Source organism: Crocodylus siamensis, chromosome 6 (assembly GCF_052110815.1).
Source record: "Crocodylus siamensis isolate JL-2025a chromosome 6, ASM5211081v1, whole genome shotgun sequence".
Lineage (NCBI taxonomy): Eukaryota > Metazoa > Chordata > Crocodylia > Crocodylidae > Crocodylus > Crocodylus siamensis.
In genome coordinates, this window is record NC_143400.1 from 11,160,290 (window position 1) to 11,184,206 (window position 23,917).

At 48.8% G+C, this 23,917-nt stretch overlaps 1 protein-coding gene across 4 annotated transcripts in view; it reads left to right on the forward strand.

Moving 5' to 3' along the window:
- GATAD2B (GATA zinc finger domain containing 2B) overlaps window positions 1–23,917 on the forward strand; it is a 56,073-nt gene that overhangs the window by 13,172 nt on the left and 18,984 nt on the right. The window contains exons 1-2 of one of the 4 annotated variants that reach the window (XM_090054855.1): window positions 5,961–6,191; window positions 20,191–20,520. In XM_090054855.1, coding sequence (XP_089910981.1) covers window positions 20,192–20,520 — 329 coding nt within the window. In that variant the 5' untranslated portion in view covers window positions 5,961–6,191; window position 20,191. Of the gene's footprint in view, window positions 1–5,960; window positions 6,192–7,667; window positions 7,687–7,719; window positions 7,849–20,190; window positions 20,521–23,917 lie in introns of those variants that run through there. The other 3 variants (XM_090054852.1, XM_090054856.1, XM_090054854.1) reach the window with 3 other exon arrangements.

A 23,917-nucleotide genomic window follows, 5' to 3' on the forward strand; every position in this document is an offset into this window, starting at 1 on the left:
AGATAGGAGAGAGATGCTCACTGCTCTGATTTACTCCAGCTAACTTCCCTGTAGGGCAAGCCAAGGGGAGAACATCCCAGGGACGATGGAAAGCTTATCTGTTGCCTTGCAGCAATTCTTGAGCATGCTTAATAAAACATCTAGGGTCAAGTATACAAATTGCACAGCTGTAAGAATTAATGCCGACTTCACAGGCCCCTAAGAAATGCTTCCAAAATGACCCTGTCTTTTGGTAGTCTAGAGTTAGAAGCCTTGGGTTAAAGTCTGTCTTTAGATGTGGCTTTGAGAAGGCATGAGCAGTCTAAGCATCCAGTGAACTTGGTGGGATTTGTTGGGGGGGTTGGTTCCTTGCCCAGGATGAGAAGGCAAAGTGCCATGTACCCTGAAGGTCCACCACCAGGCAGATGATTTCAGGTACCAAGGCCCTGTTACCTGAGTGCTTTGCGCCAAGATGTGCAAGCTTCTTGTGGGTGTCAGCATGAGTGCTAAACGCGAAGGGAAGGATCACCAGGACCTTTATGCAGCACTAAAGATTAAACAAGGCGTTCCCTAGAAAGGAGTGGGAAGTCGGGTTAGCTTCTTGCCTGTGCTCCATGCCGTGCTTCTATGCTAATGGAGCGGCGGGAGCTGTCTCTGACAGCAGCTGCACTTCCCAAGTGGTGTTCGGCAGTGGTTGTGTGTGACGTGCTCTGCAGTTCCTGTTTTAGGAGCGGTCAGTGAACGATGACAACAACCAAGCATGAATCCAACAAGAAGTCACAGCCCCCTGGGCTATGGAATACCGTTGGGAGAGGGAGGAAGCATTTGTAGTGCCTTTGCTTTGCTATCTGGACTCGGGATTTCTACCATCCAAAGAGGATTTGTGTAGGTGGAGCACCTCATGAAAGACAAGTGGAGAAAACTCTCACTGAAGGGAAGGGAAACTGCTTCCATCAGCAAGACCTCTCAGAAAAACGGTGTCTCCAGACAGATGGATCTTGGCACTCGGTGCCAGCGACTGGCAAAGGCATGTGCTTGGTGGTGATGGGTTCCTGCAGATGTGGTCTCTTTGCAGGAGAAGGGTTTGGTTTCCTTCTCCAGTAATGCTGGATGAAACCAGACTTCTGCAGCCAGCACAGTGGAGCATCATCTGGGTCTTTTGAAGCATATTATGCTGTCAGCAGCTGCACTGAGGTCCTTCTTGCTCCTTGCCTCTCTGGCTTATTTATCCCTGCTTTACTCTTTTATGTGCTCTGTACTTGACCCCTTCCAAGCCTTGCTCTTCAGCGCTGTATCCTTTCTGTGCTTCCTGTTTAGACACTTTCAATAGAAACATTGTGAGTAAAAATTAGTGGTGACATCTTATTGGGGCCAAAACAGCTACCTCATTAGTTTTATAATCTTTGGTAACTAGCATGTAATTACAGACTAATTAGCTATTTCTCTCTATGTAAACCAAATTGTTCCACATTATCTAATAAGGCAAACTCAGACACTGGGATGCTTGGAGTGGCATGGAAACTCTGCTATAATTACCAGATTCTCTGCAGCCCCTAGGTTGACTAAATACATGATAGTTACTGTGTATTATAGATTACATGGTTATTTATGTGCTGTGTAATAGGCTTATTTTTAGAAGATGATTTGATAATACTTTCTGCCTGCAAACCAATGAAACCTGCCTGTACTGTCTTGCAAAAGATGTCATTTCTAAGTCGGTCATTTATGCTTGCTCCACCGATAAATTAAACATTGTACTAATACTAATTACATGAGGGAAGTCTCTCCAAATTTATGATAGGCCGCTGGTTAACATTTTGATTATCATGATTTTATAATTTGCTGCCCAGAATGGAGCATCCTATCTTGAAAGAGATTTCAGCCCGGCAGTAACACAAGAAACAAACAATTTACATCCTGTTTCTAGCTCTCGACACAGCACTTCTGTTCTGTTTTCTGAACAAAATGTAGTGCTAGGTTTTGGTGTAATCTGTTGGTTTACCGGTTTTGAAAATACTCGTGTGTACTCATTAACGGGCTAGGTTTAACTAAGACTGTATAGCAGTCCTTCTCCAAGAAATGGTGCATATTAGTGAACGAGGAAACAGCAGGAGGTTAACCTGCAGTCCTTCTGAGTTTTTAATATTGTGTATTAAATGGCAGAATTGAAAATGTAACCATAAGCACATTGTCCAGTTAAAAATAATCTCTTCTAAATGCAGTCAACCATTTATTATAGTCATGTTTAAAATGATTGCAGCAGATCTTGAAAAACCGCTTAGCCTTTCCATTCACTGTGCATGATGAAAACCTGGGGCCGGTTTCACTTTCTAGGTAGTTTCACTTTCAGATTCGTCATTATGTAATGCCTGGCTTGCAAGTGCAGGGCAACGCAAGCTTGTTTTTTGTTGCTTTTTAAACGGTCCATTTGAAAAACATTTCCAGGATCTTTTTGGAAGGATCTATTTGGTCCCAATTTTCTAAACGGTTGGGGATTTTTCTTTAGCAAAATCTGACCAAGTCAAGCATGAATGGCTTTTGTCCTTGTCACTTTCCAGAGGAAATGCGCATAGGATTTGACACTTCAAACTCAGCCTTATTCTTTAAGAAGGCCTCAAGCTGTCATGGCCACATGTCCACTGCTCGCCAGGGTATCTTAGCTTGGTACTAGAGGAGGTTGGGCTGTGGCAGTAGCCTTGCCAACATGCTTGGTACCAGGGTTGAGATTTTTGTTAGAGATCACTGCATAGAGATGAGTAATGCTTACGCCCTTGCTCTTGAGGCAGTTCTGCTTGTGTGGTTTAAGGGCCTAAGGAAATACTTTCCATGGAGGTGTGCAGGACACTTCATCTGGCACAATGAGTTAACTTGGGCCAAAAAATGGATGTGATATTACGAGTGCTTGGCATGTAGTCACCACATGACTCCTGGAACGCGCTTTGCAACATTCAGGTAAAAGCGCACCAATAACATGTAAGCCTCCGTCTTGCAGTATTCAGGAGACTGAGATGAAAACCATTTTGTGAGAGCTTCAAGTCTCTTGCGCCTCGGCTGAATTTCTTTGAGAATTCATTAGAAGCCAATCTTTGTGGGTGCAAGGATTCAGCATTCAAAGTGGAAGGGCTATAGCTTGAACAGCAGTCTCTGAGGTACAGCATGGAGCAGGGAATTGGGAGATGGGACTCCGGGGTCCTTTGCCTTTTTCTTCTGTTGACCTTGGAGAGCGAGGCTTAATAGAATTTACTCTTTTTATCTCTCTAGGGGTTGTGTTGAGGATGAATTAGACGAGACCTAGCGTTGAAAATGTAACCCACAATGTAAGGGGGTAAGAACTCTCCGCTGACTGTTTGTTGAACAAATGCAGTAGTCCAAGTACTGCCATGACACAGCTGTGCAGTTACACCTTGACGTTGCTGGAAGCTGGGTTACCCGTGTCGGAAAGTGGAACTTGCCCCAGTTACTTGGTTTACACCAGAGGAACTGGTGACTTGCTCTTTCCAGTGGTGTAGCATGCCTGTGTGAATTCAGAGAAGAAATCAGGTTAACGATAGTGTGTCGCAGCCATGGGCTGCCTGAACGTTCTGGATATTCGGAAAGAAGACAAATTTCCATAGGCCTCCATTGTAAGTACAGCACAAATTGATGTCCTTTTATTTCTGGTGTTGCTGAATTCATGTCTGATTCCAGGACAAAGGGCTTTGAAGGACTAAAGCTGCCAGCAGATGTTTGCCAGGAACAGCTGTTAAAAATGAGTTTGCTTTACTTCGCACTATGTTGCCTCATGGTGGCTGAAAACGCTTGGTAGTAGTTCAGGGTATTTTTGTGGCAAATAGCTGTAGGATGTAGTCATCTTGTTAGCAGGATGCGCTTCTGGTGGTTGCATGGCAGTGTTTCAAAATGGTCTCAATTTCAAGAGCCTAAGCTGATGGGCATTCAGTGGAAGGAAATCAGTCGTGCTATTGTAGTGAGATCTTTTGCTCCACTGAATAAAATTGTAATAGTCAGGAGATCCCAGTAACCTGCAGAGTTTGTACCATTTGTTCCCTGTTCATGGAGCTTGTGCACTTTCTCTCTCACCTCTTCTGTCAAGTTGTTCTTCTGCCTGTTCTTGTTTCTCTGACTCATCTCACTAGCCTTCGTTGCCATCTGCAGTTGAGACAAGTTCTCCTTAGGGCAGGGCCTTTGCCTTCCTTTATACTTGTAAGGTGCTGTGGAGCGTGGGGCTGTAGGAACCGGTTGTTGGGAAGGTGCAGTTGGGTTAGACGTGGTGATGATGGTACCTTAGCATGGGGTGGGATGAACCTGTTCTCCTGAAGCAAGAAAATGCTGGGTGAAGGGCTGGGCTGGGGGGCTCAGCATTCAGGTCTGGCAACTCATAGTTACAACATGAGTTGGCGGTCTCCACCAGCGTGGCATGGGCAGACGAGCTAGTTACTGCGAGGCAAAGGAAGTGGGACTTTCCCGCAAAGGAACTACGTGCATGCCCAGACCTACCTTGTTGTAGATGAAAGCCAACCTCAGCCCATACCCTGAGCAGCAGAGAGCATTGAGAGAAGGCTGAGAGCCTGGCATCAGCTGCAGCATGGTGCAGAGGGAGGATTTCAGTGCAGGCAAGAGCATGCCAACCAGAAAGCGATGGCAGAGCACCAAAGGACCAGATTGCAGTGAGAAGCCGACTGGGGGAGGGCTGGGCCTTGCCCTCTAGATTGAACCTGAACTTTCAGGCCTACGTTGTAGGGGCCATTTAACACTGAGATTCTGGGATCCCAAGACTCAAGCCATGGTGAGGCTATGGACTGAAGGGAACTCAACTGCTGGCAAGCCACAGCATCTAGGCCTGAAGCATGCTGGGCACCTGCCCAGCAGAAGAACTGGTAGAAGAGGACAGACCAGTAATTGGACTGTGGGGTGGATGGGCAGCTCGGCCGAGAGCAGGCAGGTGGGATGTCAAGGGGGAGGTATGTTAGACTCTCCCCAACTGTCTCTTTTTCCTTGCTGGAGCATTGTGAGAATGGGCTTCTAGTCCTCAGACTTGCTGTGGGGTTGTGTGGATTGAGGTCTTTTGGCCCAACAGCCAGACACCACAGGTTAGGAAGCGTTGGGCAAGCTGGGCTGGTGCATGTGGACTTCAAGATAAAGACGACTTACGCTGCTGTCCGGCTCTTATTCATGTAGCTCTTCTCAAGGCACCTCATCTATGGAAATACTGCCTGCTGTGGCTGTCAGGAGCCTGGGACAGCAGTGCTTAGCACACCTCTAGAGTCCAGCACCATGCAAGAGTGACCCTTACGTGTGGGGAAATGCCGACAGGAGACCTCTTGGGGACATAGTTGGGAAGACGAGGGCAATGTGAAGAACCGCTTCGAGCTCTTGGTCAGGGTGTAGCTTGCCTTGGATGGCAGCGTGAATGCTCCTGCGTTTATGGGACATGTTTGACTGTGCCTGCCTATCTTTGTCCACCTTGTAGCTGGCCCAGGGTGTTTGCAGGTCCTGATCTGCCCGCCGGGAGTGAGGGAAGGAAGTTGGGGATTGGCGTCTTCGTATCATTTGGGATCTTTAGGACTGGCCTGTGCCCACGGACCTGCCACGTAGGGGTTAAGCCTGCATCGAAGGAGGCGCAGCCTGGCGAGACGGTCCGCCATCTCCCTCCCTGATGCATCTTTATAAATTACGTCTCCACCTTGACGGGGTCTTCATAAAAACGTTGTTTTGGGAGCGAAACGGTTAAAATAATAACGGGCTCTCATGAATGAAGACAAAGTTTGGCGAAGCGCCAGGATCGGGGGGAGGGGGAAGAGGCAGCTAACTGACTTTTATACCACAAACGACTTTAAAAAATTAAGAGATAATTCCATGTCCTGAGGTTACAAACCGGCTGCAACTGGTTTTTTTTTTTTTCCCTGCCCCCGCTAGGCATCATGGGTAAAAGTAAGCATCCCCCTTTCCTTTTGTTTAATATAACAGTACGGCGCATGATTGGCAGGGAAGTGCCCGTTTTGAGACAGGGTTTCTGCAGGTCCCTAGAGGGGGATGGCACGCGGGGCCGCCCATGTTCTACCGGGAGGGCTCCTCGTAAAAAAATCCGGCGTTCTCTCCCTCCCTCCCCCCTTCCCACTCTGTCTTCTCTTCTTTCTGTCTCTCTTTCCCCCCTTCTTTCCTCTCTGTCTCTAATTTTCTTGACAACTAGAGGAGGCAGCAGGAATATTGTACCTGTAAGTATTCTTTAGACTGTCCTTTTTTTTTGTTTTGTTTTTTAAACATACAAAAGGCTCGTTTTAAGGATGATCAGATCTGTTCCCCCCCCCCCTTAATATGAGTTGGGAGGCTGAATGTTAATACCTTTTTACAGCGTATTTTAAGGAAGAAAAATAGCACTGTTGCTTGCGTTTACTGTTGGAATGGTTCTCTCTTTTTTTTCCTTTTCCCCCACCCCTTTTCTCCCCCCCCCACAAAAAAAAAAAAAAAATAACCCACCTCTGCGTAGGTGCCTCATTCCTACTGTTGGTATTCTGGTGGGATTACTAGATACGACCCTCCCTGGTCTAGACCTGCAAGGGAAGGCTTATTTCGGGTCTAAAAAAATTTCTTTTGTCTGTCGTGCTGATGGTTTGATGTAATAGCTCGCCCCCCCCCCCCTTCCTTTTCATGTCAGCTCCAACCCCTCTCTGTGAATGGAGTCAACCAGCTGACGAGGGTTAGCGCTGGCACGGTGCCAGGGGCTGTGAATCTGTGTGTGCGAGTGTAAGTGTGTACAGAGCACAAAGGGAAGGCCTGCAGTCTAGGAAATCACAGGCTATTATATAAGGAAGCCTGCGTCATCTCTGCTTGCTCAGGCTGACGGGTGGGGAGTCGAGGTGCAGGAGGATTAGCAAGAGGAAAACTCCCCCTTTGCCCCTTCTCTATTTTTAAATGACCAGCTCATTCAGGGTGGGCAGCATTTTCCAGCGCACAGGGCTGGCTTCCCCAAAACAGCCCCCCGTTCCTTTTGAAGAAGGCAGATCTTTTTTTCTTTTTTTCCTTCCCCCTTGGGGGTGGCGGGAAGAGGAAGCAGCTTATATTTCCCTGTGTCCCCACATCTTCAAACATTTTGGTGGGGAAGCTGTCCAGAAAGCTCCCCTTAGTCAGTTAAGGTCTCTCTCAATCCTGAGCCGTTTCTAATAACTTAACCTTGCCAAAATGCCTTAAGAATGAAATGTCAGATAGCAGAGCAAATACTATCTTTGTGCCTTCTGCTCTTCTTCCTTGCTAGGGTTTGACGGTTGTAGTAGAAGTACTTTTTTTTTTTTCCTACCATCTGCTACACACAGTGAGATTTGTACCGTACAAAAGTCAACACATGGCAGCAAAATTAAAGAACGTTCTGAGCTTCCCGGCATCTGGACAGTTGCAGTTTTGGGGTCTGGTAGGGATGGTGTTGTGTTTCATTAGCTGTTAACTGCTCTACGTTTCCTATACTCCATTGCAGTTATGGGCATTTTGTTCAGCAAGACGGCGAGTTGATTGAGAAGTTGTAATAGTATCTCACTGACCGCACCGATCTTTCTTTTTTTTTTTTTTCCCCCCTCCTCCCCATTCTTTTTTTTTTTTTTTTTTAAATTTGCTTTCTAGATGCTTTGTACATGCAGCTCTCAAATTTGCATCGGAGAAATGAGAATTAAGCATGCACATTAATGAACAGAGCTGTCATAATTTTACCGTTGCCTTTATGTGAGTACTTATGTTTGCTCTGATCATTCAGATCTAAAGAGCTGGTTTGTAAGGGAAGGCAGCAGAACTGTTTAACGAGTTTGCGCTGAAATGACTATAAGAATTTATGGTCTGCTGCAATCGAGAGACAGCTCCCTGGTTCTGTTGAAAACTGGCCTTACGGTTTGTAGTCTTAAATGTTATCTTTGTCTTACAGGGGTTTTCTTGGGGTTTTTTTACTCTGACAAAATATGAATAGCCAGTGAATAAAACCTTAGCTTAAACCCCCAATTTATGAATGACACTTGGCTTTCAGTATTTGGAAATATTTAAAAATATGTGTGCTTGCAGTTGTGTTTCCTTTGTCAGGGTGGGTTTGGGGTTGAATGTTTGTTTAAGGAAAAATGCATATTCTGATCTCAACAAAATGTACATGATAGGCCTACTTATTTTCCTCCTGGCTTGCATGAAACCCCCCTCCCATCGCATCATAGTCTCTCCGCAAGTTGCACAATAGCGTGAATTGAGTATAATATTTGTCATCTTACAATCTGAAGTATCGGTATTCCAGAGAGCAGCACATTTCTATTTTATAGTATTTTTGCATCGGTGTTCATGCAGGTCTTTCTTCAGACTACTTAGCTGTTAAGTCATAATTACCTTTTTAGGTTATTATCCTTTTTATAGTATTGTATGGAAATGCTCGTCTTGGGAGCCAGCCATTTTGTGTGTGCTGTGTTGAAATGCATTTTACGACATAGATGTTGGTTTGTATTCAGCATAGATGGAAGTTAAGACGTCGTAGCAGTGCATATGTCAAGCTCTCTTGAGCCTGGAGACAAACAGTTTTGTCATGCAGAGGTGCGTGTCTGCCCCGGCAGGTTTGGAGTGAGGAGCCGTGATCCATGTGAAGTCTTTAGTTTACACGTGGGCTTGTTCTGTTTTTTAAGTGTGCAGCTGGAGGCAAGAAATTTGGATGTGCTAAAGAGGCTCTTGGACAGCATGAGTGGCGAGTCCCAAGGTAAGCTGGACCCTGGCCTTCTCTGTGTCCACAGAATTTACCCAGTAAAGAACCAGTACTGAACCAGATGTCTTCTAGGTCTGGCCTGTATGTGTTTTGCCCCAAGGAAGCATTTCTTCTAAGGATGCTAATGCGTGTATAGCAAGACGTCTGTTGGCCATTCTAGGTACCAAGACAATGGCAGATGGCTTCTTGGATTGACTCCTATGTAATCTCCGTTTGCTGGAGTGAGGAATGGATTTGAACGTCTTTGGCCTGTAGTTTGATGAGCGCTGAGGTTGGGGGGTTAGTCCTGGTTGTCTCTCTCAGCAAGGCGATGGATGTGTTGGGATGTTGTGCATGTCTTCAGTTTGGACCCGGCAACATAATAACCAATCTGTTGCCCCAGGAAGCTGCTGATACTCGGTGTTTGAAGAGCGGGCGCACATCTGTATGCTCACATCTCTGCTCTATAAATGTGTTTGTTCTTGTTCTGGTAATCCAACCTGTTGGACTTCTTGAGCTAGCGCAGCTCCAAGTGTTTCTGATTTGTGTTTAAAAGTGTCTGATTTCCCTTGGGGTCTGTTTCATCAGGTGTGTATGTGTGTGCATACACTCGTATTGCTTTTCACCATCTTGCCCTTATCCCCGTGGGGTTTGATCCACTTGGCCTTGGATGCCTTTTGGCGCAATGTCCTCTGTTTTCTAGAAGGAAATCTGCCCAGAGAGGCACATCAACATGCATCTGGGAAGGAGTGGAATGGCGTGGCAGGGAGCAGAATTTATAGCCTTTGCCAAGGGCCAGGGAAGAAATGAGTTGCTGTTCATTCTCTCTGACAAATTTCCTTAATTGATGTCTGCACCAGAGAGTCTGGGCCAGCTGGGGTAGTGCAGGAAGAGAAGTATGGTTGGAGGGGATTTTTCTTAACACCAGCGTCTTGTTTGCGTGAGATGTTCTCTCTTGGACTGAGGAACAGAGAAGTGAGGTGGGTTGGGAGCAGGTTTCTGCGCCCACTTGAAGACTGTTCTTGTTTGACTGGAAATGGTTACTGGGTTCTGGACTGTCCCACTCTGCGGCGGCCTGTGGGTTTGGGGACGCTGGCTTTTCTGCCCTAACATGCTCTGGGTGCTGAGGCTGGGTAGGAGGCATGGTGTCCCACTTTGCCCGGGGCCTGCCAACTTGGGGTGTGGAGTTTGTGTGCAAGTGCATGTGCATTTCACTTGGGAGGAGTAGAGCGCAGATTTAATCTCGCCTCTCAGCAAGTGCTCAGGATGCTTTCAGCATCCAGAAATTATCACAGGGGCCACTTCAATTGTTTCTCTTGTCTCACTTCTCCATTGGCAGTGCAGCTAGCTCTTCTTTGCCCCTACTTCCTGCCCCAAAAAGTCCCACGAAACAATTTTAGAGTACTGTAGACACTCCCCAGCTGAATACTACCTTGCTGCTTCTAGTACCTTCCTCTTCTCACTTGAACTCTACACAACCCATTTGTTTCCTGAGGGATCTTACTGTACATACGGTGGCTGCCCGAGGGCCAGCCATTTCTGACCATTGTGCAGTTGTGCACAGTGGCTAGATGTGGCAGGCCATAGGGCATCTGACCATTGTGCACGTTTGCACGATGTCCACTGTGCCTTGTTACAGGGCAGTGTGGTTCTAGTTGGGAGCTACCGTGGTGCTTGCTGACCTATAGGTGTATGTACAGGTGAAGTGTTAGGTTACCTGGCATTGAGGGGTACCTGCCTTCTGAAGGACACATGAGCATCTGCACGACTGACATGAAAGTCAGGAATGCCAGGACTTCCCTCCCTGCTGCTCCAGGGCTGTGTTCCCTCCTCTTGCTGGGAGAGGAGAAGTGGGGAGCGTGTCAGGCTGGCTTAGGTGCCTGGGGGGTTGGAAGGCTCCTGCATTTCTAGCATACATGCACAGTGGAGGATGAGCAGGGTTTCAGGTGCTGTTCCCACCTCCTGCTAAGGGAGGTGGGTCCTTGGGAGCTAACTCTGGAGTGGGGAGCAGTGGAGTCGCTAACGTGCTCTTCCTGCTTGGAGCTGGTGGCTGCTAACATCTTGCATATTAGTGAAATGAGGGACCTGGGAGTCCCATGTGCATGGGAAAGGAAGGTATAGGTAGGCACAGTGGGGCCCTGAAGGTGATGAGCAGGAGGGGATGGCACAAAGGCCTGGACAGCTGAGATGGAAAGTGAACCAGGTGGGAGGCCTGGGTGTTTTGCGGCAGACTGCCATGCAGCTCAGCTCATCTCCCTGAGGGGCTGGGCTGTTCCTGCTGAGTTGACTGTCTCCAAGATCTGAGATTTGCTCCCCCACAAACCCCGGCAGTGGGATGAAACCTTTGACTGACTGTGCTTGGCTTGACCCTTACTGCAGGAAGGTTTCATTGCAAACCAGCAGTGTGTTCAGCTGCCTCTTAATGGTGTCAGGTTTGGATTTTTCTTGAGCAAGTCAATGGATCTCAGGCTTTTAGGCCTCCTCCAAGGACTGGCTGGGCCAATGCTCCTTTTCCACCCATCTGCACTGAGGGATCACAGCTTTTGCTGCAAGTGCTTTGCTGTGACACCAATGAAACTGCACCCGTTTTGGTTTTAGGTGCTAGATGCCCAGCACTGTCTCTCCAAGTTGACAGGGGCAACCGCACATCTGCTGCTTACAAGGCTGAAGTGTTAGAAGGAGCAACACGGGAGGAAGGAACAAAAGGACTGACACCTGCATGGGAGATACCTGCTCCTCTGCCTGTACCAGGGAGTATGAACATATCTTCTGAGTTATGTGGATGCGTGAAGGAGTTCAGGACCTCTGCAAGCAGAAGCAGCAGGGAAAGGTTTCTCACATGTGTCCCTTTCTCTTGGAATTGTCACGTTTTTTCCCTTGAAGCTAGGAGCCCAGATCGCTACCACGGCAGTGCTGATACTATTGGCTCTGCCTCCCTGCCAGCTCGGCATTGATGCTCTTGGCGATAAGTCTTGCAGGACTCTCTTGGGGGTGGCGGGAAGGGGAAGCAGCGGGTGGGGGTGCCAGTTGCATCACTGGTACAAGGGGATGGCACGTTGAATCGGTTACCCACACCTTTTTCTGCACTATCATGTTCCAGTCTGGACTGTTCTTCCCCGATCTTGTGATGCATGTTGGCTTCTTTGCTTACAGGACTGTCCTGGTAGAAGCTCTGAGAGTTTTGAATGTGAAACCAGGGAGCTAGAATAGCCCATCCACTTGGCACTGCCCAAAGCTTCCCACACACTCATTGGATTTGCATCTCTGAGACCTCCACCTAGACTGGTGCGTCTGTGCCAACAAAGCATAGCTTGCGCAGGTTTTCATTAGAAAGATGTCGATTGCTTCTTTGCAACAAGAGAATTGGGGGACCGTGGCGTGAAGGGACCCCTTTAACAGCTTTGGAGAAACGTGGTTCCCAGCGACAGCTGTGCAGTTTGTCCCCACGTGTCCACCATCATTGAAGAAGTTCTTGCAAATGAGCTTTAGCTGACTTTCCCCAGTGATCCTGCTGCTCACGGTTATCTCATCGCCTTGCCACAGAACAATGCTCGTCCACCTCCCACGCGCAGACTGTCGTGGGTCACATGCATCTCACATTTTGGCCTAATCCGTAGGTCTGCTGACATCTCTGGTTAGTGCTTAAATTAACTCATTTTCAGATAAGCTTTTTGTTCTCCTTTGTTTCATTTGTGCTGCACCTGTGGATGCTCCCTCTGTAAGTGCAAAGGAGAAGTTGGTCGCATTGCTTTGAGAGTAGAAACCTGGCTCAGAGAAGTGAGACTGCCCAAGCTAAACATGCAGGGAGCAGAGCAAGCAAGGCTTGCCCCTAGCTTCAGCACTGCGTGTGCACCTGTCTGCGCTGAACCTGTGTCGAATGACCCAAACAGACTGACAGGTTGGCTCCTTTGCAGCCTGGTGCTCCGGGCTGCAAAACGCACACTTCCCTCTACCAGCCTCGCTCTGTCCTCTCTTTGTTCACCTCTAAATCCTGTAGCTGCTGTTGCACATTCATCTTGAACTGAGGCAGAATAACACAACCTATAGTGTAGTATGTTGTGTTCAGGAACGTTGTGTGAACTAGAAAAAACTCAGTGACAGAGGAGTTTTCTCTCTGCCCCTTGAGGCCTGGTAGAGAACGAAGGGATACGTCCAGAGAAGCTGGAGCATCAGCGTGGTGGAGATGTTGAAAACTGAGCTCATGGTCAAGAAGCTGAGAGGGATGAGCACATGTGCAGCGTGTGAGTTGGTAACACAGGAGTCTGGATGGAGCAGCTCTGTTCCCTCTGTTACTCCATTTGGCCCAAGCTGTAGTCCAAACTGGGGTCTGAGGCTGTATTGGAGAAGGGGGTTGTGGGAATTGGATGGGCCGGCAGGAATCTCAGCTGGATCTATGAACTTTCCCCTTTGTCAGGAAGTTAATTGCAACTGATGGAGAAGGGCCTCACAGCGGGGACAAGCTCTGTTCCCCTTCTTTCCCCTCACAACTTTCACTCTTACCAAAAAGAAAGCACATTTGTACTGCAGCCTCTGGAGGAAACAAATGTCCCAGGGAAAGGGAGTGGAAGAAGTCCCATCTTGCAGGCTGTTCAGCTGAGGCAGTGGGGTTGCCTTTCTTCTGGGGCCCTTCTCTGGAGGAGTGACTGTGATGGAGCCAAAGACCCAGAGAGCCAGCAGGAGAAAGCAATAGGTTGCAATGGGGGAGAGAATCTCTACATCAAAAAAACTTGCTACATGTCTGGTCTAGCCTTTGCCACTTGAACCTGCTTCAGCATGCATTTCAGAGGGCCAAGGGGGGCTGCTTTTGGCTTCCTTCTCTTCAGGAGTCCCTTAACTTCTCAGCATTGGTGTCAGCCGAGACCCAGTATTTTTCGACACAGTCAGTAAAGCTTGCTCACCTACAGAGGTACGGGTAGAGATAATTACAGCCTGCATCAAGTCTGAAACAAAACATGTTTTATAGCTCTTTTGTTTTCCCTTAGGGGACTTTGCCACCATTTGAGGATTTTGTTTCTCTCTCTCTCTTTAAAAAAAAAAAAAAAAAAATTCCTTTAGGGAAGTGAAATGGAGAGTCTGCTTCCTTGGGTGTGCAGAGTTGCTGGGAGTGATTTACAGGGGGCTTGCTCTTTTAGATGGCAGGAGAAAAAGTTTTGAGTCATCTGATTCATATTTTGGTTTAATGAAGCTTGGCGTGCAGGTGTGACCCTAAAATGCATATTTTGTTAGCAGTCATTTCTGGGGTGTTTGTGTGTATCAGTTTAAAATAACTGTATTGTTGGCCAGATTCAGAGCTGTCCAACTCTGCCGACTTTCTCTGTTGTACAAGTTTATAGATACCAAATTAGAAGTAGAAAAAGCAAATCTGTGTTTCTGCAGTTGACTAGTGCAAAAGGTAACCTGAAGGCTCCTCCATGTCTTGCTCAGTCCTGAGTCAGGATAGGAAGGTGCGTTTCTGGTTTTTACCTGGGTTATTCTGACACAAAGCAGGGCACTATTTCAGTTCTGAACTCTCTGACTTTTTCAGATTGACTTGAGTATTAAGGAACTGCTCTCATTCCCGCCAAGTTAGATGAGAAAAATGCTTCAGCTGCTCCCATGGTTCCTTCTTTTGCTGCAGCGGGGAAGAGGAAGGATATCTTGGAAATTCCTATAGTTCCTAATAAAGCTGCAGTTTCTTCCCCCTTCCCCTGTGCTTGCCTTTGCAACTGAATTTTAACGCTGAAGGGCCCCATTCAATAAAAACTCTGAAGCCTAATTTAATTTTTATTGAATCTGGCTGAAAGTGTGCGCTATTTACCATGCCAGTAACGTCCCCTGTCGAGAGGATTAAAATGTTACAATATCTGGTGATGGCGATTTGTGGTTTTGATTTCTGTTCCTAGCCGCGAGGTCATTTACATCGAATCAGCGTCCTAGAAGTCTTCAGCAGCCATCTGGTCATGCCTGTGCAAGTCGGGGTAAATGGTATAATAGGCTCAAGACCCTTTTTCCTTTAGCAAGGGGCTTCTATATGGGAACTGATATTGTCCACATCCTGAGTTGTCTTTGAATCCGAGCAGCTGTTTTTTGGCTTTTGTGAGCCAAAGCAGAAATGTCCCCCTCCCGTGGTCCCCTTGGCCGAGGTCCTGCTTCCGCCTTTCCTGAGTGAAACACCTTCTTTCTTTAAGACGGCTGCATTTGTGCTGATGGACTATAACACTTGCAGCCCTGAGCTACAGAACTGTTTTGGGCACTGTTGTAGTGCTTGGTTGGGATTGCTGGCTCTTTGTTTGGAAGGAAGTGCACCTAGCTACTTCCACAGAGAGCTTGTGCAGTTGCTTTGCTGCTTGGCAGGGCTGGGTATCTAGTTGCTTCAAAGAGGTCAGTGGGGACCTAAGACCAGTTGTTTCCCGGGGTCGCAATGGGTCCCCGATTGCAGAGGAGCAGTCAGCTCGGCAGTTTTCCCCGAGATGGGCACACAGGAGATGTGCCCAAGAAGAGCGTGCATACAGTGAGCTACATTTGTGCCCTCAAGCTTTCAGCCTGGGCACGCGTGACGTAGGGGAGCCATTAGCCATGGTGTTCCAGTGCCAGAGGTGCAAGGCGGTTGCTCCTGGCCCGAGGTTGGTCTGTCTGTCTGTCTCTCTCTCTGTCTCTGTCTCTCTCTCTCTCTCCAAAGCAAGCGCTTGGCACCACAGATACCATCAGACAATGCACATCATTGGTGCAATTGGCGCTGACCGCATACTCAGCACCAGAGACTCATTCCAGCATTGTTAGCTTGCTGGCCAGAAAAGCAGTTAACAGAAAGCCAGGCATCCAGTTCTGCCCGGGGTCCTGCTCCAGAGGAAGGGAGCATCCCTACTTCTGAAAAGAGGCTTTGCCCTTTGCGCCCACCATGGGCACGCTTCCTTTTGGGGCTCTTGGTGGCATGGCTTTACTGGAGAGCCTTCCTCAGCCTTGCTAGAGCCAGTACCTCCAGCACTGTTGGTTTTGGGTTTTTTTTTTTTTTTCCCCCCTCCCACCTCTCTTTGGGGAGCCCTTCTGGAAGCTGTTTGCTTCACCATCACTTTTCAACTCTGTGTAGCAGCATTAGCAGCTACCTTCAACAAGGCAGGCATCTAGACCAGTGATTCTCAGCTGGAGTTCTCCGCCCTGGGGTGCCTTGCAATCCTTTCAAGGGTGCTACACAGTGTTACCACTGGTAGGTGCACAAACGGGATCCACCAGAGAAATCCAGAAATTTCAAATAGAAGTCCGTAGTGTTAAAACCATTCTGACCTGTTGTGGTCTTCCTGAGTTTTTTACAACAGAAAAGCCGCTCTGGTAGTGATCACTAGTTTGGCTACGGAAAAATAAGAGCTGGCATTTCTGAGGGGTGCTTGAGTCTAACTAGGGGTGTCTTGCATCTAAAAAGGTTGAGAGTGACTTGTGTAGTCCATTGTGGTTGTGTACCCCTGATTCTGTGTTAGATATTCTTACTATTAAGCAGCATATCGCTCTTGCTGCACTGTAGTTGCCTCCACTACCAAAGAAACTCCTTCATTTGTTTCTCCCACTTACATTTTCCCTTTCCTTTCTGCTTTCCCATTCCTTCCTCCTGTGACTGGAAGTTCACTGCGTGCTGTAGTCAGAGGTGCACGGCTCCATCTCGGAGCCAGTTGTGCCAATCCAGCTGACTTGGTCCACAGGGCATGGTGGTCTTTCCTTCGAAGCTTTCACCAGTGTGAAAGGACTTTATTCAGGTGCCCCTCGCTCTGCTTTCAGGAGTCCATAGAAATGGCTGTCACACTATCAGACGCAAGCTGGGATGCCCCCTCCACCAATGTGAAGGTGTCGCTAACCCTCCTTGCACCCAGAGCTTCTGCACTTAGCCTTTTCTCACCACTAATCCTATGTCAGGCTCAGACTTTGCACAGTTAGCTCTTGGCTTCCAGCACCCAAGCGGGGAGAGAGAGCCTGAGACCTTAGGATCTTCAACAGATCTATAAAACTTTTCCATTTTATGATGTCAAAATGAGCAGTGACTTGATTTTGCCTTTAAAGACTTTATGCTTCAAGAAGTGTGAGCTTAGATGGGAAAAGTTCAATGTGAGGCTCCCATTGATGTATTTAGCACGGGGTAGGCAATTATTTTGGGCAGAGGGCCGCTTACTGAGGTTTGGCAAGCCTTTGAGGGCCGCATGACAGGCAGCTCAGGGCAGATTAATATTAATTTTCTAAATTTTTTTAGGGGCCCTGCAGACCAGATAAAATGGCCTGGCGGGCCACATCTGGCCCCCGAGCTGCATTTTGTCTGCCCCTGAGCATGCTCCAGCACTGGACAATGGAGATACTTTAGGTGCAAATAGAGTTTATTGCATTCCTTTAAAAAACCCAGCTAGCATGGAAAAGTACTGGAACATGCTGAAAATCTATTGGGGTGAATAATGTGCTTGTTGCCCTTCTGCAGCCCAGGACACCACTGTCGTGCCTTCAGGAGGCCTAAATCTCCTGTATACATTTTGGTATCAGGAAACGTACCAGCAAATACTATAGCTGCATTTTGTCTTGGTGCCAGGTCACGAGACATGACATATTTTTGTGTGTGAAGCAGCACACGGTTCTGGAGCACCATGACATCATTTGGAAAAATGGCTTTCGATGGCTTATCATTTTAGGGGGCATCAACTTCCGGGGGGGGGTCCCCATACCGCACCCCATTTCCATTCCAGCTGGGAGTGTGTTCAATCTGCAGCATCTGGCCAAAGGAGGATCTGCTTCCCGGCAAGGCTTGGTGGTGTGTGTCACGTTGTAAAGCGGCTATGGAGGGCTGCCTTTGGGTTGCGCTGAGCACGAGGCTGTTGGGATGGAGTTCAGTTCAGCCTTTGTCTGCCAAGTGTGTAGACCTCATACTCGTCCCCTCTCATCTCCCGAGAGCATCAAGTGGAGGAAACATGCCGTGAAGCCCTCTCATGGAAGCTTAATTGGAGCCAGGCACTTTCCCAGCAGCTGCAGTGCTGGGTGGGACATGCTTTGCCGCCTGCACATGGCGGCGTTTAAATAACCCACCTAGACTCCCAGAACATTCTCTCTTCTCTCGTGACCCCAGGTTAAATCGGGGATCTGCATTTCACGCATCTCCGCAGCATGCTCTCGGCGTGTCTGTGCTTGCCTTTCTATATTTGGCTGCAGTAGATGTTAATGATCCTGCTGAGAGGCTCGATTATTAAAGGATGAGCACCAGGCTTCCTACTCTATAAGGCAGCGTGTTCGAGACCAGACCTGCTTTGGTGGGTGGGTTGGCCTTTTTCAATCTCAGCTCAAGACTTTCACTTCCCTCCCTTTCTGGCGAAGGTGTCGGTAGCCTTTCCTTAAGGGAGTGATGCTTTTGTGGCAGAGCCAAACCCTTCCCATCACCATATTGCCACTTCATCTTGAAGCTCTAGCTGACCCAGTGGTGGGGCTCTACTTTAAAGATGTATAATTGTGAGGCATTTATAATTGGGCTGAAACAGCTTATTCTGCCTCCTGAGGTCTTCAGCCTGTGAGGAAGTTACTTGGCCACCCTTCTGTAAGGCAGAGTTTGTGGGTAGGACCACAAAAGGGATGAGCTTGGCATGGGGCAGCTGCCAGTGTTGGGAGTGCTGAAGCAAAGACCAGTTTGATTTAAAAAAAAAAAAAATAAAACAAAGAGATGAACAGCATGCGTCATCTCATGTTCCCACGTAACCAACTTGGCTTCATGTTAGAAGAGAGATGAATAACTGTGATCATAGCTGACAGATGCCAGGGACCTAGAGATGGACAGCTCTGCAGTCCCAGGCATTTGGAGCGGTCCAGGGGGAAAATATAGCTTCAGGCACATACTTTGCTGGTGCTTTGCTTTTTTGGCTGGTGGAGGTTTACTGCATGTGGCTGTCCGTGAACACTAGAGCCATTGCCCCACCCTGCCTTGGACACATGGTTTTTAAAACTGCCTAACCAGACTTTCCTCAATGAGTCTGTCTTCCTAACCTCGCTGCCAGTGGTAAAAGGTGCTGTAGAACTGGCCTTCCCATGAGCGATTCCCTAGGAGACTGACCATCTTCCCAAGTGGCTTTTTGTTGGTTTCTTTTTAGTTGGTTGCTTGTCAGCCTGGGAGGAGAGGAGATCACTGATTACAATTGACTTCATGCCTCATTCCCCTTTCCACTGCATCTATTAGCCATGGGGCTTTTTTGCACCTGGAGTGGATGGCAGACGCTGCGGCAAGAAACAAGTGGAGAGGGGTGGGCGGGAATTGTCTCGTATGGATTAACCTTTCTTTAGTAAAAAGCTCCGCTTTGTTACTCTAAGTGCATCACATTTTTTACAGACTAACAGGATGGCATAGCTGAAAAGCAGGTGACTGGGGAAAAATGACATGCTCCATATAAGGCTTTAGTCTTAGCAGAGGAAGCTTGGCTCCCTTCTCTGACCTGATGACTCAAGTGCTTTTTGCTCTCTGGTTGGAGGAGTGTTCTTCAGACACTCACCCGCTTTGCTCCAGCCACTCCTCCCCAAGCAAAATCCCTTCTCCTCCCAAGATGCTGTGTCACAGAGGGGCCGAGAGCAGCTCCTGGCTTACCCACTCAGGCTGCTTCCAGTTGGACCCCGGAGGGGAAATGTGAGAGAAGGAAGCCGTATCTCGGCTACAAAATGAGAACAGGAAGGAGTGCTGGCCTGGTGGAAGTACGGTGCATTGGGCAGGGGCTGTGGTGATGGTACTTTCCATGCAGCCAGTGCACTCTGTGGGCAGAGCTGGCCTTCTGAGGCCTGGCATCAGGCTGGGACGAGTCTTCTCTGGCATCTGTACTTCTCTCCCTCGTGGCCTATGCTCAGACCCTCATGGGCCAGGACCAGGACCACTTGAGGTCCCCATACGCAGCCTATAACCTGCTCTGTGGTGGGAGGCCAGAGGGTTTGGGGTTGCTGTGTAGCAGTGGTGCTGTTCATGTTGGCTTGCATCCCCTGCCCTGTTGCAGGCCTAGTTTATCGGGTAACCACAGGGCAGGTAGAGTTCCTCACACAAGCTGACCCAAGCAATGCTAAAAGGTACTGCGCCTTCCCTTCCACCCCAACTGGTTTCTGCAGCACTATTCCTCTAGTTGCCAGTCAGATCTGTGGGAGTTGTCAGCCACTTCCTCTTGACTGAGCTTGGGATCCAGTCCCTGTCCTTGGGTCTGCCACCGATTTTTCAGCCATACCCACAGTGCCACAGCATGTGGGTTAACATGCATAGGTGTTTTAGCTGCCAGCACTGTGGGCACTGCCTCAGTGGTGCCCTTGTGCCTAGCAGGGAGGCTGGGCTCAGCGGTCTGTGCAAGGGGGCGGGTGGGGAGGGATGAATGATAAGGTAAGGGGGAAATATCAACTCTGGTACTGGTGCCTGAGTGTTCCTGGATCAGGCTGCAGGCAGATGGGCTGCTGTCAAGGCTCTGTTGCAGCTTGGCACTTGCACGTGAAAAATCTTAGCAGCAGACTCTTGTCCATTCAGATGCACTGATACTGACCCTGCCCTTGTGCTCTCTCCCCTGCAGGATGGACAGAATGACAGAAGATGCCCTGCGCCTGAACCTTTTAAAGCGGAGCTTGGACCAAGCCGATGACCGGGACGATGTTCTGGCCAAGAGGTTGAAAATGGAGGGCCATGAGGCCATGGAGCGCCTCAAAATGCTGGCCCTCCTGAAGCGCAAGGACCTGTCGGGCATTGACGTCCCCCACGAGCTTCCAGTGAAGCAGGATGGGGTGAAAGTATATGAAGAGAAGCTGAATGGGAGCCTGAGGCCCCATGCAGATGTCAGGACTGCAGGGAGGCCGGGGAAGGAGAACATTAATGATGAGCCAGTGGACATGAGTGCAAGGAGAAGGTAGGCTGCTGAACCACTGGCATTAGAGGGTTGGGTTTTCCTTCTGTTCAGCCCCGTGTGAGGGCTACAAGTCAGAAATCCAAGCTGCCATGAGTGTTCTGGATCTTGGCTTCTGAACCTTGGCCTGTGAAGCTTCGCACTTTGGACAGTGGTCCCTGTTCTTCCCAGCAGAGGATCTTTGGGAGCAGTCACCTGTGCTTTCCCCCTGTGGCCAGGTCTTTTTGCTGCCCCAGAGGCAGATTCCTCTGCCCACAAGTGTGTATATGGAGCATATGGCTGCAGCTCAGTCCCTGTCAGTGTGTACTGGGAGGGTGGGGGCTGGAAGTCCCGCTCCGTTTAGGCTTTTAATAGCTCCTGCAGAAGCGACAGTTCAAGTCCTTTATTTAGCCGAAGGCCGAGTCTGCTGTGAGTGCACAGACAATCGATCTCATTCCTGACCCTGGCAAGACTCACGACTCCAGGAATAAGAAGTAATTGTTTTCCTGGCCGAATCCTAGACTGTGCGTGAACATCAGTTGCCAGGGCTGTTGGGCTCAGGGTAGGCACGTCTGTTTTGGGGGAGCGAGGGTCTGTGCAGCAGCACACAATCTTGAGCTCTGCCCATGTATAGTATGTGCCCGTGCATAGTATTGGGGCTTGGCTGTTGAAATCACTTCAGCCCACACCTTGGGCTGGGCAGAGCATGTGCATGGAGAGTGTTTGTGGCAGTGGTGCTGGCAAGGAGCGGGCTTGTCCCTCTGGCTTGCGCATCCATAACTTGCACCTCTCAGCCACCACGTTGGCATCCTTCCTTTGGGAGGGAGCAGCAAGCAGGGGTGGCGAGGATGTTTGGTTCGGTGTGGACCCCTGCTTAGCCTGCATTTGCAGGTGTGCCAAAAAGCAAGGTGTGGGGAGCCCTTGCTTAACTAGGCCCCATGCTCCGCATACCCTCCTGTGGGATCCTGTGGCCTTTCAGCAACCCTTCCGTGGAGGATCAGGTTTTGTAAAACCATCTTGGCCCTCACAGGCATTGAAGGGACAACCATTCTTGTGCCTATATATCATTGTGTGACACCTGCATTGGCACATGCTTGTGGAAAGGGGTTGGTTTGCACCTGGGAGTCAGTCGCTGGACCCTTAGAGCTAAGTTTTTTGTCTGAGGGAGGTATTGTCCCTCAAACCCAATTTCTTCCCCCTCAAATCCAGTTTCTTCCCTGTCTCCAAGAACTCTTTTCCCCACATCCTGGAAATGGAAATAGTGTCCTAGGGCAGGGCTGTTCATGGTTCTGTTCCCCATAACAGTGCTTCGTTTGGTGAGGGGACTTACCTGCGTTGCAGGCATTGTTTGTTCTCAGCCTCCCGTTCCTTGAGGCAAAAGCAACTGGATCATGATTCAGCAAAACCCCAACTGGCTTTTGTTGCTGTGTTCCTGGGATTCTGCCTGTGGGGCTTTGGCTGAAGAGGGCTTGCTTTCCGGATTGCAGGAGGACTCCTCCATGCTGGGAGAACCAGAATGCAGGCGGGGGCGCTGGCTCTCTGAGCACACGATGCCTCTTAATGCTACAGTATGTGGGAGGTACTAGTGTATTGTATGTTATAAAGATTAATGCCTTTGCAGATGCTTGCTTATCTGTCAGATCCTGACTTGCAGGGAATCATGAGTGGTGAGTAGACAGGAGATGCCAGAAGTGGGAGGGGAAAGGGTTTTTAATGTACATTTGCCTTTAATTTTCTCTCTGTCATGTATGGCTCCATCTCTCCAGCTGCTTCTTCCATTGATTTTTTTTTTTTTTTTCTTGCTTGCTTTGTTGCAAAGAACCATTTTTTGATGAGAAATGGAGCTAGCATTGTGTCATTTCTGCAATGGTCGCATGGAACACCAGTATCACAGAAGCCTCCCACTGACCCCTCCAGGCTTACCATCGGCACTCTGCTGTCCTGAGAGAATTGCCTGCTCCAGGGGTGATGTCTGACTTATGCTGGGCGTTTTCCTCATCTCCCTTGCCTGGGGAGAGCCCTGGGAGAATGCGGCAGAGTTGGAAGCCAGCAGTGGGGAGCACGCTCTCCGTGCATTCCCATTATGTTCTCCATCCATTGCAGGAGTTTTTCAGCTGAGTTGCCCACTTGCTATGTGTGCAGGAAGGGACCTAACTCTGACCTGCATGAGAGTGGGTGGTTAGCACCCGACTGGGCCCAGGCCTTTGCAGAACCAGACTGCAAGTGGCACAGCTGGTGTGGGGTTTGGCGTTCTCCTCGGACAAATCCTTTCCAAGTCTCTTTGGAAGCTTGATGTTCCTAGCAAAGCTCTGGTCTCGCAAGCAAATAGTGATGAATTAAGCAGAGACAACCTTGGAGAAAAGGGGAGAACACATTCCAGAATCATGAGCATAATTTAGGGAGAAAAGACTGCAGCAATAGTGCCAAGACTGCTCTCCCAGCAGGCTGGGGAAGTAGAAGGACTGACCTGGGAGGGTCTGCCTTATGCTCATCCAACTCTGCCTGCCTCTTGTATGCTCAAGGCAGCTTCTCTTCCAGGAGCTGCTGCAGCATTATTCTTGCCTCCACAAAAGTAAATAAAACAGTCCTGACAGATTTAGTAACTCTTTGCAGATGGCCCCTTTCCCCCTGTCTGGCTTTGACATTGATTTTTGTCAATGGAATGTAAATTAAAACGCCCCAGACGAATCTGAACTCTTGTCCAAAGTCATCGCGAGAAACTAGATCAGTACCCTGAACTTGAGGAGGCCTCCAAGGAGCCCAAGTGTGGTGCCTTGTCTGTCTGGGTGTGTCTGCCTGCGAAGTGATGGCCATGGATGTGAAGGGGTTGATCCCTCCTGGAGCATGGAAAGCTGTGACGGCATCTAGCAGAAAGTCAGGGAAAATGGTTTGTAAGAGAGGGCAATCCTGCCTGTGCAGACCACTGGTTCAGGCACAGTGGGACGAGTGCTCATCCGCACGCCCACTCGCATAGAGCAGTGAAAGATGTGAATTAAAATGGTTTGTTTTGGTGCGAAGCCTGTGCTGAGGCAGGTAGTTACGAGCGAGCGTCGAGCCTCTGTATTCTGAGGCCTGCAAATGACTTCAAGCCTTGCATTTCTGACTTGGAGGATCCACTGACTTGCTCCAAAATAAGCGAGTCAGGTTTAGGTAACTAGGTTCAAGTCATACAGGCTTGTGTTTAGACTAGCCCTGACGGCAGACTCCAGGAGCCAGGGCAAGCCATGCAGGGGAGCTGGGATGTCATCTCAAAGCCAGACCCAGACACCTCTGAGCAGTAAAGATCATTATGAGGGTAGGTATTTGTTTTCAAGGAATAGGAATATCCCCCAACTGGATACCTTCTTGACCAGTGTGCGTGGCGCTTGCAGCGTTCTGAAACAGCTGTGTAGCTTTCACTTCCTGTAGTTTGGAAACTGGT